General features: G+C 41.8%; 1 protein-coding gene across 3 annotated transcripts in view; it reads right to left on the reverse strand.

The window, feature by feature from the left end:
- The window catches only part of MCMBP (minichromosome maintenance complex binding protein), a 48,633-nt gene extending 34,574 nt beyond the window's left edge, over positions 1-14,059 (reverse strand). For 2 of the 3 annotated variants that reach the window (XM_069461156.1, XM_069461155.1), the window contains exon 1: positions 7,666-7,969. In XM_069461156.1, the coding sequence (XP_069317257.1) occupies positions 7,666-7,723 (58 nt within the window). In that variant the 5' untranslated portion in view covers positions 7,724-7,969. Of the gene's footprint in view, positions 1-7,665; positions 7,970-14,033 lie in introns of those variants that run through there. The other variant, XM_069461157.1, reaches the window with a different exon arrangement.

Genomic DNA, 14,059 nt, shown 5'->3' on the forward strand with positions numbered 1-14,059 from the left:
TTTATTGCTAGGTATTATTTCACTGTATAGCTGAACCAAAAATTGTTTAAACATTCACTTGCTGAAGGACATTTAGATTCCAGGTTTTGATACCTATTAACAAAACAACTATAAACACGTGTATCTATAGGTTTTCATATGAACATAATCTTTCATTTCTTTAGGTAAATATCTAGATAAGGCACAGTTAAGAATTAAGAAAATGTGTTAGCCCCACCAGTGGTATGATTTGGTAGTTACCCTCCTTGTGTCTTTTGTGACATTTCAATTTTATTAAAATTTACTTACTAGTTATCACTTATATAAAATATTATTATATTAAACTATAATTAAAAGACCAAAATTCAAACTACTAGGTAGCTATAAATACTGTGGGGGAGAGAAGGAATGTCTGGGTCTATTTTGAAATACGTAATACCTCCAGCATTGTGTACAACTCTATTTTATAATTATTACTGAAAATAATTGTGTACTATAGAGAAGGCAAGTGTTAAAGACTGATTCACTCAGACAGTCAAATACCCTGGGTATGGCCCTGGAGTTAAGAAGCAATCTAGCTCTAGAGCCCATTAAATGTGTACTCAAAAGCACCCCAGATTCAATGCAATCCCAATCAAAAATCCAATTGCCTATTTTGCAGAAACAGACATGCTGATCCTAAAATTCATATGGAAATGCCAGGGACCCTGAGTAGCCAAAACAATCTTTAAAAAGAAGAATGAACTTCCTGATTTCAAAACTCAGTACAAAGCTACAGTAATCAAGACAACATGGTACTGGCATAAGAACAGACATATAGGTCATGAAATGGAACTGTTAGCTCATAAATGAAGCTGCACATCTATGATCAATTGATTTTTAAAAGGTGCCAAGACCATTCAACAAGCCAAGAATAGTCTTTTCAACAAATCTGGGACAACTGGATATCTATGTGCAAAAGAATGAATTTGGACCTCTACCTCATACCATATATAAAAATTAATTTAAAATGGATCAAATCCTAAATGTAAGAGCTAAAACTAAAATTCTTAGAAGAAACATAGGCATAAATGTTAGAGACCTTGGATTAGGCAATGTTTTTTTTAAATATGGCACCAAAAGCATAAGCAAAAATAAAATGAACTTCATCAAAATTAAAAACTTCCATGCAGGCCGGGCGCGGTGGCTCACGCCTGTAATCCTAGCACTCTGGGAGGCCAAGGCGGGTGGATCGCTCGAGGTCAGGAGTTCGAGACCAGCCTGACCAAGAGTGAGACCCTGTCTCTACTAAAAATAGAAAGAAATTATCTGGCCAACTAAAAATATATATAGAAAAAATTAGCCGGGCATGGTGGCACATGCCTGTAGTCCCAGCTACTTGGGAGGCTGAGACAGTGGGATTGCTTAAGCCCAGGAGTTTGAGGTTGCTGTGAGCTAGGCTGACGCCATGGCACTCACTCTAGCCTGGGCAACAGAGCGAGACTCTGTCTCAAAAGAAAAAAAAAAAATTAAAACAAACAAACAAACAAACAAAAAAAACTTTCATGCAAAGGAATACTATCAAGAGCATGAAAAGAACCCACAAAGTGGGAGAGAATATTTGCAAGTCACATATGGTAAAGGTCTAAAATTCAGAATATATAAAAAATTCTTATAACTCAACAATAAAAAAAAATTTAAAAATTTGCAAAGAATTTGAACAGACATTCTCTAAGAAAGCTCTATGTTAAAAATGATCAATGTGCACAGTAAGATGCTAATATCATTAATTATTAGGCAGATGAAACTTAAAAATGAGATACCACCTCACACCCAGTAGAATGGCTATAACTAACAAAACAGCAGAAAATAACAAGTGTTGGAGAGAAGATGGAGAAACTGTAGAGGATGTGGATTGCTAGTGGAAATGGAAAATGGTGCAGCCACTATGGAAAAGACTGGTAGAGTTCCTCAAAAAGTTAAACATAAAATTATCATATGATCCAGCAATCCCAACTCTAAGTAAATTCCAGAGAGAACTGAAAACATATATTCACACAAAAACTTGTACACGAATATTTATAGCAGCACTATTCACAATAGCTAAAAAGTAGAAATAGGCCAGGTGCCGTGGCTCACATCTGTAATTCCAGCACTTTGGGAGGCTGAGGCAGGAGGACTGCTTCAGGCCAGGAGGTTCAAGACTAGCTTGAGCGACACAGTGAGACCCTGTCTCTACAAAAAAATTTTAAAGATTAGCAGGCATGGTGGCATGTACCTGTAGTCCTAGGGAGGCTAAGACAGGAGGATTCCCTGATGCAGTTGGAGGCTGCAGTGAACTATCATTGTGCCACTGTACTCAAGCCTGGGTGACAGAGTAAGTCTCTGCATCCAAAAAAAGGAAAAAAAAAAACCACAAAAACTGGAAATAACCCAAGTGTTCAACAGCGAATGAATAAGCAAAATGTGGTATATAAACATAAAACAGAATGTTATGTTCAGTCATTAAAAAAAAATGAGGGTGGGCATGGTGGCTCACACCTGTAATCCTAGCACTTTGGGAGGCCAAGGCAGGAGGATCACGTGACCCAAGAGTTTGAGATCAGCCTGGGCAATAGCAAGATCTCATCTCTACAAAAAATAAAAAACATTAGCTAGGCGTGGTGTTATGTGCCTGCAGTCCCAGCTCCTTGGGACGCTGAGGCAAGAGGAGACCTTGAGCCCAGGAGTTTGAGGTTGCAGTAAGTTATGATGATGTCCCCCTGTCTCAAAAAAAAAAAAAAAAAAAAAAAAAAGAATAAAGATATAAAGATGCTAGCTAATGTGGATTGGAACTGAGAATGAGTGAATTCAGTAGCTACAGAATGGATAAAGACAAAGTTAGGCCCGGTGCAGTGGCTCATGCCTGTAATCCTAGCACTCTGGGAGGCCGAGACGGGAGGGAGGATTATTTGAGCTCAGGAGTTCGAGACCAGCCTGAGCTGGTCTAAAAATAGAAAGAAATTAGCTGGACAACTAAAAATATATAGAAAAAATTAGCTGGGCATGGTGGCGCATGCCCGTAGTCCCAGCTTCTCAGGAGGCTGAGGCAGTAGGATTGCTTGAGCCCAGGAGTTTGAGGTTTCTGTGAGCTAGGCTGATGCCACGGCACTCTAGCCCAGGCAACAGAGTGAGACTCTGTCTCAAAAAAAAAAAAAAAGAAAGAGAAAGTTAGTGTGCAGAGATGAATGTAGCTTAAGAGAAAAACTGAGAAGAGTTGCTTGGATTCCTGCTAGCTTTCCAGTCCTCAGTCCACTCACTCAGTCTCTTAGAATACCCAACCACTCTCTCTGCCTTTGGGGTCTATAGTCTTAATATAAATTACTTTTTTGAGCCAAATGCAGTGGCTTACACCTGTAATCCCAGCTACTCAGGAGGCTGAGGCAGGAGAATCACTTGAGCCCAGGAGTTTGAGACCAGCCTGGGCAACATAGTGAGACGCCTGTTTCTAAAAAATAAAACTTTAAAAAATTAATAAATTACTTTTTTCAGTGGCCTATCAAGGACAGGGTGGTAGGAGAGATCAAAGCTGGACACATACAATAAGGGTGTGAATTTGATAATACAAAGCAGACCAACTTTTAGTTCATTTTATTATTGCTTTAAATTTTCTAAAATGCTGGTGATAAAATACTCCACCCTGCCCTCCTCCACAAAACACTGTGTTTTTGCATGAGCTAGTCTAGTTCTATCGGATACAACCAAAGAACTTTAAATACAACCAAAAATAATCATCTTGGTCCAACCAACATCCAAAAGAGAAAACAGTGAAAGAAATCAGTTGATAAACACTCCTACTTCTGAATTAAAATCAGTTATTTATTGAAGTTATTAATTCAAAGAAAGAAAATTTTCTTTCTTAGGTGAAAAAAATGATTATAAGAAAAAATAGAGTACAAAAATTTTTTTTTTTTTTAATTTAAGGTTCCTACATTTATTTAAGGGAAGCAATTTGATATGGGTCAGTAAATGAACACTCACTGTGAGGACTAAGCCATTAACATTATACACATAATAGAGCCCAATAAAGATCTGCTGAACTGAAGTAAGTATTCCTAAAACTTAAGCCCTTGGACCTCAATTTCTATATATAAAATCAGTTAGAAAATAGAACTGAAACATTAGAGGCATTTTATAAAGGTTCACAGGAAAAATTTTACACAAGAACAACTGTAATATGACAGATATAAATTCAAAACACAGATTGGTTCACAAAGATGAATTATGATTCATAGAGCTAGGATTGGCCACCTGCAGAATTTCAAAGTTTCTTATCTGAACCAAGAAGAATTAGGATTTACATGTGAAAGTAACTCATGCCCTGTATGATCATATTCTCTGAACCAACATAAGGCCCACCAGGAGTGTCCTAAACTTAAGATTTGTGGTCATAGTAACCATCCCAATTTACATTTCTGATTAATCAGTCTTTCCACTGCCTCTGTTCAACAAGTGTCCACTGAGCACTTTCAATGTACAAGGCATATGCTAGGCAATGAGGATATAATGGTGAATCATGCAGATTCTGGCCTTGAATTCGCAGAGCCAAAATTTAGCAAAGGGACCCTTGAAACAAAGAAATTCAATAATGCACTCTACAGGTTCATTTCCAGGTACACACAGGATCCTGCAGGAACACAGAGCAAGGGGTACCCACCTTGGTACCTAACTTAGGCTCCCAAAGGAAAAGTTTCGATTTAGCCAGGGGAGCAGACATGGGATGGTAGGGAGAACCAGGCAAAAGCAGCAGCAGGTGCAAAAGGCCTACACACGAGATTCAAAATCAAAGAACTGAACGAGTTCAGTATGGCTGGGATGGAGAATATGAGGGAGAATGCAGGGATGAAGTCTGAGACATAGGCAAGGATGGAGCCAAGAAGGGCTTCATAAAACACTCTAAAAGGCCTGGATCAGATATTAACGGCAACAAGAAGTCATCAAAGGACTTGATTCCAGTGTGCAGAGTGGAAGAAAGAAGCAAGACTAGAGGCAAGAGACCAGTTAAGAGGCTCTTCCAGTCGTTCAAGAAAGAGACTAAAATGGCCTGATTTATGACAGTAGCGTTGGAGATGAAGGTCTCTGGACAGATTCAAGAGATACTTAAGAACTAGAACTGGTAACATGACAGAATTCAGAACCTAAAAGAGAAAGAAGAGTTGGTAAACACGTGGTTAGCAAAAAAACTAGCATCACATTCTAAACCAGAAAGTACTCTAGATCAGCACTGTACAACAGGACTGAGAAGTATTCTGTATCTGTACTGTCCAACAGCATCCTATCCACATGTAACTACTGAACACTTGAAATGTGGTAACACTGAGGAAATGAACTTTTAATTTTGTATAATTTTAATTAATTTAAATTTAAATAGTTACAAGTGGCTACTGTATTAGACAGCTCAGCTCTAGACTGAGATATCTAACCTAAAATAATATGACAGGGTTTATAAGTTTACATGACGATCTATGACAGAGACAGTAAGAATGTGAAAAAAATCCCCTCAGTTGTAAAGATGTTCAAGATGTATTAACAAATGTATATTTTAGAATAATATACACAGCAAAATTGCATTTTTCAGTTCAAAAAAAACTGTCTAAATATATGCAAAGAAAATAAATTGGACAACCATGAACCAAACAGTAGTTATCTTTAAAATGAAGGATTATACAGGCCTTTTGTATTCTGTTACATGTTACTGAATTTTTTTTTTTTTTGTACAACAAACATGCATTACCCTTCTATCTGGGGAAAAAATAGATTTAAAATAATTTCCCACTAAACCAAAAAGTGTCTATAAATTTAACTTACTTATCGCACAAATACTTATAATGCCATTTTACAAGCTATCCAGTATAGTCACAGTGATAGGAAAATACAGCAAAAATTTATACCGTACTTCAGAATAGCTTCTAACAACAACATTATGACTTCTCTGTAAGACACAACCTGAGAATAGGACATTCGGGTGAGAAACACATCAGTAAGCTTCAGGTTCCCACAATGATCTGCAGAACTTATAAAATACTATAAAGCCAGTATTTTATAACCAAATTATACTTTTCTGTACTATGAGATATGCCCCTTAGCATGATACACATAAGAGACAAAATCTGACACAAATACATTCGTATCTATATCAAATATAAAATGATCTCATTTATCCAAGACCAGGATATGGGGTATTTCTCATAAATAAATTCTGTAATATCAGTAATTTAATCCTTTAAGCACTAACCCTTTTTACTTTGGAAGAATTTTTCCTAAAAAGTATCTACATGTCTGTACTCTCTTAAACCAATACAATTTAATCTTGACTTGACATTTAGGGGCCATTTCTTGAACATCAATTATCAGTCCCACACAGTATTATGAACATCAATTACCAGGATTTAGTGGAGGAATATATGCCACTTTCCCAAAGCACCCTTGACTGCTATATAGTGAATCTGCCTGTTTTTGTTTTGTTTTTTAATACATACATAACTTTTTATTCCCTCTATCAGGTTGCCAGTGTTTACTGGCTACAACCCGGATGTCTAACCAGGCTTTCTTCTAACATGTGCTGCCTTCAGTTTCAGCCCGAGAAACCATATAAATACACAAATTAGAATCACAGGTAAAATGAATAAAGAGTTGCTGGGTGAGCACTAGAGGCTTACCTACAAGAAACAAGCTGCATTTTATGCCATCAGTTTCAGGTGCTGAGGATTATTTGGCTTTTTACTAGCTTTTCTCCCTAGTGTTAATGAGTTAAGGCCCCTCTACAACTCTAATTAAGCTCCAGACAAGTCAGGCGATGGCGATCTAACACAGTGATTTCGGGTTGGGTTTGTCTCCACCACTCCTAAGCGCAAGAAGACATCAGGGAAGGGGGGAGGGGTTGTCATAATGTCCGGTTAACGACAAGTGTTAAGTTTTTCTTCATGTACCCTTAGCAGAAAAGTAGCAATAACAATTGCAACCTTCCCCATGGCCACGGTAATGTAAAAAACCAAAAAAGAGAAGAAAACAAAAAAACAATTGCCACTAAAATTTACTAAACTAGCCTGTCGCATTCTCAGCTCTTTCTATGTAGAAACTCATTTCAGTAGCTCGTTTCTTGCTAGCTCTGGCACAGAGGCAGATACAGGCTAGACGGGTTCTTAAAGTCATCCCAGCATAAAAATTAAGCTACAACGTGAAATCTTATCTCTAAAAGAGAGGCTCTGTGTAATACCGGAGTTAGAGCTAACTTCTGTGCAAGCCAGCGAGCACTCCCCCGACACACCGGAAGTTTTGAAATATCCTGTCGGTTTCCCACAGGCGAAGTGGTTTTCCCTCCCCACGGCTCCGCGAGCCCTCCCCGAGGTTCAGGGACCTCTCCGAGTTCGCGGTACTCGGGGCTCGGGCCCCCGGCTGTGCCACGAACCGGGGGCGAGGCCGTCAATCACAGCCCGGTCCTCGCGACCTAACCTTGGACGCCGCGAGCTGCGACTCGGGCAGGTGGGAGGCACCTGCCGTGGCCCCGGCCAGCCGCGGCCCGGGCAGGGGCTGTCCCGGCTCCGGGAACCGTCTAGGGCCGCGAAAGCCCGCGAGATGGTCCCGCGTGGGGGCCGCGCGGCGGGGCCAGGCCCTGGGGCTCGGCTAACTCGGCGGCCCGCCGGGCCCGCCCCCGACGCCACCACTCACCGAAGAAACCCTGCACGATCCCAAGCGGGTGGCTGAGCCAGTCCTCCCCACAGGGCATTTCGCGGAGGGCCGGGGTCGGCGCGGCCCGGGTGGCCGGCGCCCAGCTTCTCCTCAGGGGCTCGGCCGCCTCTCGCCCGCACCCTCCCACGCACAGCGGGGCGCGGGCCGCCCGGCCTCCGCGTGCCTTAGGGAGCAGCGGCTGCGGCGGCGGCCGAGCTGTTGGAGGCCGTCAGGCGCGGCGCGTGCAGCCCCCAGCCTCCACTTCGCACAATGGCGGGAAACAGCCGCCGCCGACCGCGCTGCCTGCGACCTGGGTGGAGCTCGTGTGGGGAGGGGCTGCGGGAGCGCGCTGCGCGGCCCCGCGCGGCGAGGAGGCGGGGCGGGCCGCCCGGCTCGGGGGCGGGGCCGCGACGCAACGGCCGCCATCTTAGAGACGGGCAGTAGGAAGTGCAAGCGCTTCTGCCGGGAGGCTGTCCGCGCGGAGACTGGCGTCGCGCACCAGAGTGGGCGTGTTGCTGTTTGTCATACTTTGCAGGCGTGGAAGGGGAAACTCCTGTAGTCGGCTTATTAATTCATAGTGCGAGTCCTTGCACAACAGCCAAAAAGCAAAAGCTCAAAGAGACCTCAGCGTCCTCCCTGGGCACTGTTACTGGGTGAAGCCGCCTTTGGTGTCCACCCACCTCTTCTTCGTGCCTTTTTTTTTTTTTTTCCTGGTGGCAACTCTTTTATATGGCGCCCTGCCGATACCCCCTGTGGTGACTTTCCCTCAGCTGGATAAGATCTCCCTAAGGGGGGTATATATACATTCAGATAAGGGGAACTTTTAGAGCCCCCACGCCCCCTTTGCAGTCGCGTCGGGCATCGTAGCAGAGGACTGGTTCCTAATTGCGAGGTGAGCGCTTACAAACTCACCGCTGGCCCAGCCCTGTGCTGCTGACTGCGAAAACACACCCCGGCCTGCTTCGGCCTAGAAGCTGGCAACCGTGGAGGAGCAGTGGCAGGTACCTCCACAACATGCGGACCAGGATACCCTCGAGAATGAACACGGGACAGGTCAACCCTACAGCAACTTCTTGCTGAGGAAATGTGGGAAGTTTCCAAGTCCAAAAATGAAACTCTTTCTGCTGGGCCTGCAATGTACCTAAGAAAACCCCAGTCTCATCAGCTAGATGTATCTACTCAGCTGGAAAAAGGGCACGTTAACAGAAGGGAGATGATCTGAATGGCATCTAGAAAGTGGGGAGCTGAAGAACAAGCACTGAACCTGCATCTCAAGCCCTCCTTGGGGGAAGAAGGGAGAGGAAAAATCCTACTCTTCTAGGGTTTCCACTGGGGAGCCCTTAAAAACAAAGCCAGACATCAAGAGGAAAACAGAAGTTGAGTAACATGTACATCACAGATATACACGGGAAAAACTCAAGGAAGAGTAAATCAAAGAGGTAGCTTACAATTTGGGTTTATACAGTATCTTCAAAAAAGAACAATAAATTTGTAGAGAAATGACGGGACAAAGGAATGCAGTTTTAGGCTTCCGAAAGCGGCAAACTGTGGGAAGGTAAAGATACTGGGAAACTAATGGTAGACACCGAGGCTAGTTAGTAAAGTTTGGTGTGTGGATTTTTCTGGTGCCATCTGTGGGCTGATAAGGGTCTAAAGTTATCTCTGATGATTAATTTTTTTCTATTTTTTTAGAGACAGGGTCTTGCTGTGTTGCCCAGGCTGGCTGGAAACTCCTATGCTCAAGTGATTCTACTCCCCCAGCCTCCCAACTAGCCAAGACTACAGGCAAAAGGCAGTGCTCCCATTGGTGATTAACTTTTGTCCTTCCTGCTAGAGAGAGGAGGAGGGACACCTTTGAAAATTTATGTCCTGCTTTTCAGCAGATAGTGAAAGGGCAAGGAGCTTTTCTTGTACAGATGCTTCTCAACATATGATGGGGTGACACCCCAGTAAACCTCACCTACCAAACATCACACCGTATCCTAGCCTACCTTAAATGTGATCAGAACACTTATATTAGCCAAATCATCTAACGTAAAGCCTATTTTATAGTAAAGTATTGAATATTTCATGTAATTTATTGAATACTGTACTGAAAGTGAAAAATAGAATGGTTGTACTAAATGGGTATTGGTTCCACACCATCATGAAGTCAAAACGTCTTAAATAGAATCATTGTTAAGTTAGGGACCATCTGTATCTACTTCTTCTCAATTGCCTTCAGCTCTATTAATAATTTTTATGCCAAAATGGCATATTTTCAGGTGACATTGTGGTTTATTTCAGGGCAGAATAGTTTGTATTTCTCATTGTAAATTATTATCTTTTTTTTTTTTTTTTTTTTTTTTTGAGATAGAGTCTCACTCTGTTGCCTGGGCTAGAGTGCCGTGGCGTCAGCCTAGCTCACAGCAACCTCAAACTCCTGGGCTCAAGCAATCCTCCTGCCTTAGCCTCCCGAGTAGCTGGGACTACAGGCATGTGCCACCATGCCCGGCTAATTTTATATATATATATTTTAGTTGGCCAGATAATTTCTTTCTATTTTTAGTAGAGACAGGGTCTCGCTTTCGCTCAGGCTGGTCTCGAACTCCTGAGCTCAAACGATCCGCCTGTCTCGGCCTCCCAGAGTGCTAGGATTACAGGCATGAGCCACCATGCCTGGGCTCATTGTAAATTAATTAATTGGCACACTAAATTGTGCATCTGGTTCTTACAAGTTTAGGTGAGTTGAAAAAACAGAGTTTCAAATCCAGGACATTACCACCACTCCATTCATTCATTCATTTAGCAGAGAGGGTGGCCAAGTTCCTGGTATCGTATAGGGAAATCCTGCATTTTAGCTTCATGGCTAGTAACAGGCAAATTAAATGTAGACATGAAAATGCTTTTAAATCATCATAATTTCATATTTGCTTTATCTAAATTGCAGATTGATACCCATTCAGCAGTGGCTAGTGTAGGGAAGGAAAAATATCTTTTCCTTCTACTCTATGCTGAAGCCCCTGTAACAAAAGACGGATTAACAAGAGAAAAGCATAAAAATTTATTTCATATAAGCTTTACAAGAAATCAGAGCCTTCATAAGGAAATGAAGATCTGAAGAAGTGGTTAAAGCTGAGTGCTTTTATGTTAGGTTTGATGAGCAGTAGAGCGTCCTCGTGGAAGAATGTGATAGGACAAAAGGTGTCAGCTAAGAGTAGTAAACTGGGGAAAACTTAGCAAGGCCTGTGCATTAAATTCGTCTTTGTGCCCCTTCATCTTCAGAGATAAGGATGCTCCAATCCTCTTAGAGAGGGCACTTCTTACACACAGTGTAAGAAGTGTGGAACACACAGTCCACTATGGAGACTTCTAACTAAATGATTATCCATTTACAATAGCTGCTGGCTGAGAATAAGCGAAATTCTGTAAGAGGAACAAACAGAGGCATCTATGCTACTGAGCGGGTGCTACGGCTTGAATGTGTCCACCAAAGTTCGTGTGTTGGAAACTCAATCCCCAATGCAACAGTGTTAAGAGGTGGGACCTTTAAGAGGTGATTAGGTCATGGGGGCTCTGCCCTCATGAATGAATTAATTCATTCGATCCACAGGAGTGGATTGGTTATCGTGAGAGTGGGTTTGTTATAAAAGTGAGCTCTGTTCTCTCTCTCTCTCTCTCTCTCACTCTTTTGCCAATGATGACGCAGCAAGAAGCCCCTTGTCAGATGCTGACACCTCAATATTGAACTTCCCAGCCTCCAGAACCATCAGAAATAAATTTCTTTTCTTTATAAATTACCCAGTCTGTGATATTCTGTTACAGCAATACATCTACAGCCTATACCACTCTGAATGTGCCCGATCTCGTCTGTTACAGCAACACAAAATAGACTAAGACCAAGCAAGGGGTTGTGGTGTGAGGGACAGATGCTTCAGGGCTTCCCTGAAAATATGACATTTACACTAGAACTTGAAAACAAAAACTTGTACAAAAAAACTAAAATAATCACAATTTACTATATGATTTGTCTATTAATACTCATAATAAAGTTAAAATTTAAATATTGATCTAGCCAACATTATAATTATACTATATTGGGAGTCTAGGGGGCCGAGAAGCATTCACATGTGATAAGGATGAAGAAGACCAAAAATAGCAAAATCCTCATCTTTCATCTGGGAAGTCAACAGATAACGCAAAGGGGAAGAAAAAGGAAAAATCAGAAGTGACAATGGAATCATGTTAATTTAGAAATATAGAAATACTGAAAGAATCAGCCAAAAGAGTTCAAAGTAGTTGCCCCCACCTTGGGCCAAATGTTTCTTTTAAACATTTGCTAGTTTTCCATTTACTTATCACTAATCAACCCCAGGTGCACTAGAATTTCCACTAGATTGTAAGATTCTTGGGCACGTGCAATGGCTCACTCCTATAATCCCAGAGACTTGGGAGGCTGAGGTGGGGGGATCATTTAAGCCTGGGAGTTTGAGACCAGCTTGGCCAACATGGCAAGACCCCCCCACACTTCTAAAAAAAAATGAAAAAATGTTAACTGGGCATGGTGGTACATGCTGTAGTCCCAGCTACTGGGTAGGCCGAGGTGAGAGGATCTCTTGAGCCCAGGAGTTCAAGGCTGCCGTGAGCTATGATCACGCCACTGCACTCCAGCCTGGGGAACAGAGCAAGAGCCTGTCTCTAAAAAAAATATCTACTCCATTATCCATCTATTTTAAGAAAATAATAAGAGATCCTTGAAGCAGTGATTTTTGTGTTTGTATGCTGTTTTTGCCCCAACACCTAGAATAGTGCCTGACATATAACAGGTGCTCAATAAGTCATTGCTGAATAAATAATGCACCCCTCCCATAAACTGCCTAAATGTCACCTCTAGACATCTAGACACATAACTTACATCTACTTCCTTTTGTTGGACATCTTTTCCAGAGCCTTTTGACCTATTTCAAAGGTCAAAAGTAAGGTTGCCCTTACTTACAGTCCAAAATTGTCTTCCTGGGATCTGCTACCCCATTATCCTAAAGATTGTCTTTTCCTCTTTTTTCTTCTTGAGATTTCAAAAAAAAAAAAATAAATAAAAAATAAATCTGTTCTCCTTTTCTTCCAAGTGAAGAACTGCATTTCCCAGCTATAGAGATATAGCTGAGGGTGGTTGCCCAGTGAGGGACCACATTTCCCAGCCTTCTTTGCAGCTAGGTAGGGCTGTGTCATTAGGTTCTTACCAACGAACTGTGAATGAGTGAGACGCCTGGAACGTCTACTTCCATTTCTTAATGGAAGAGATTTGGCCCTGGATATGTTCTTTCCTTCTTCCTGATGCATGGGCTAGTGATGGCTAGAATGACCTGTGTTAAAGACACCTGGATTTTTATATGACTATTGCATTCTGAGGTCTTTTTATACAGCTGCTAGCATTACTCTAAATAATTTATGAATTGGTATCAGAAATGGGGTGCTATCATAACAAACAGAAAGTGTGGCTCTAGTTTAGTGGTTGAATAGTGGGTGGGTGATATATGAAAGAAAAAAATGCCCCAGACAATTAAAGAGATGACTTTATTCAGGCTGTTGCAATAGGGAGAGCATTTGTTCAGGGACATCTCAAAGAGGAGGGTTAATATTTGAGGTTTTATAAAATAAGTATGTCATAGAGGAAGGGTGGAGTTGGGTCTTATTTGGAATATGAAAGAACAAAGTGGTCCTTTGCTGTTAATCCTTTCTCAAGAAACACAAAAAGTTGGGGGAATTTCTTAACTATTTCTGGTTTTTGTGGGGACAGGTGCAAAAAATACGGAAGTTGGCACTCATTGACCAATTACTGACCTTTTTGGGCCAATTGCTACCAAGGTTGTGGGTCAGAGTTTGATTGTTAAATATAGTCTAGCCATTGTCTGTTTGTATATTCAGTTTCTCAGAAACATTATGTAAGCCTCATATATTATTTATAAGTTTTCAGTAGTCACATTTTAAAAAGATAAACTAGTAACATTAATTTTAATATTTAACCCAGCCAGGCATTGTGGCTCATGCCTGTAAATCCCAGCACTTTGGGAGACTGAAAGTGGAGGATCACTTGAGGCCAGGAGTTTGAGACCAGCCAGGGCAACATAGTGAGACCCTGTCACTAAAAAAAGAAAAAGAAAAGAAGAAAAAAGAAAAAGAAAACAATTAGCTGGGGGGGGGGGGAAGGTGACATGCTACTGTGGTGTTTAGCTACTTGGGAGGCTGAAGTGGGAGGATCACTTGAGCCCAGGATTTTGATGTTGCAGTGAGCTGTGGTCATACCACTGTAGTCCAGCCTAGATGACAGAATGAGGCCTTGTCGCTTAAAAAATTATTAGTAAGATATCAGGCAGGATACGATGGCTCACCTGTAATCCTAGCACTCTGGGAGGCT

The sequence above is a fragment of the Eulemur rufifrons genome, chromosome 28 (genome assembly GCF_041146395.1).
Source record: "Eulemur rufifrons isolate Redbay chromosome 28, OSU_ERuf_1, whole genome shotgun sequence".
Taxonomy (NCBI): domain Eukaryota; kingdom Metazoa; phylum Chordata; class Mammalia; order Primates; family Lemuridae; genus Eulemur; species Eulemur rufifrons.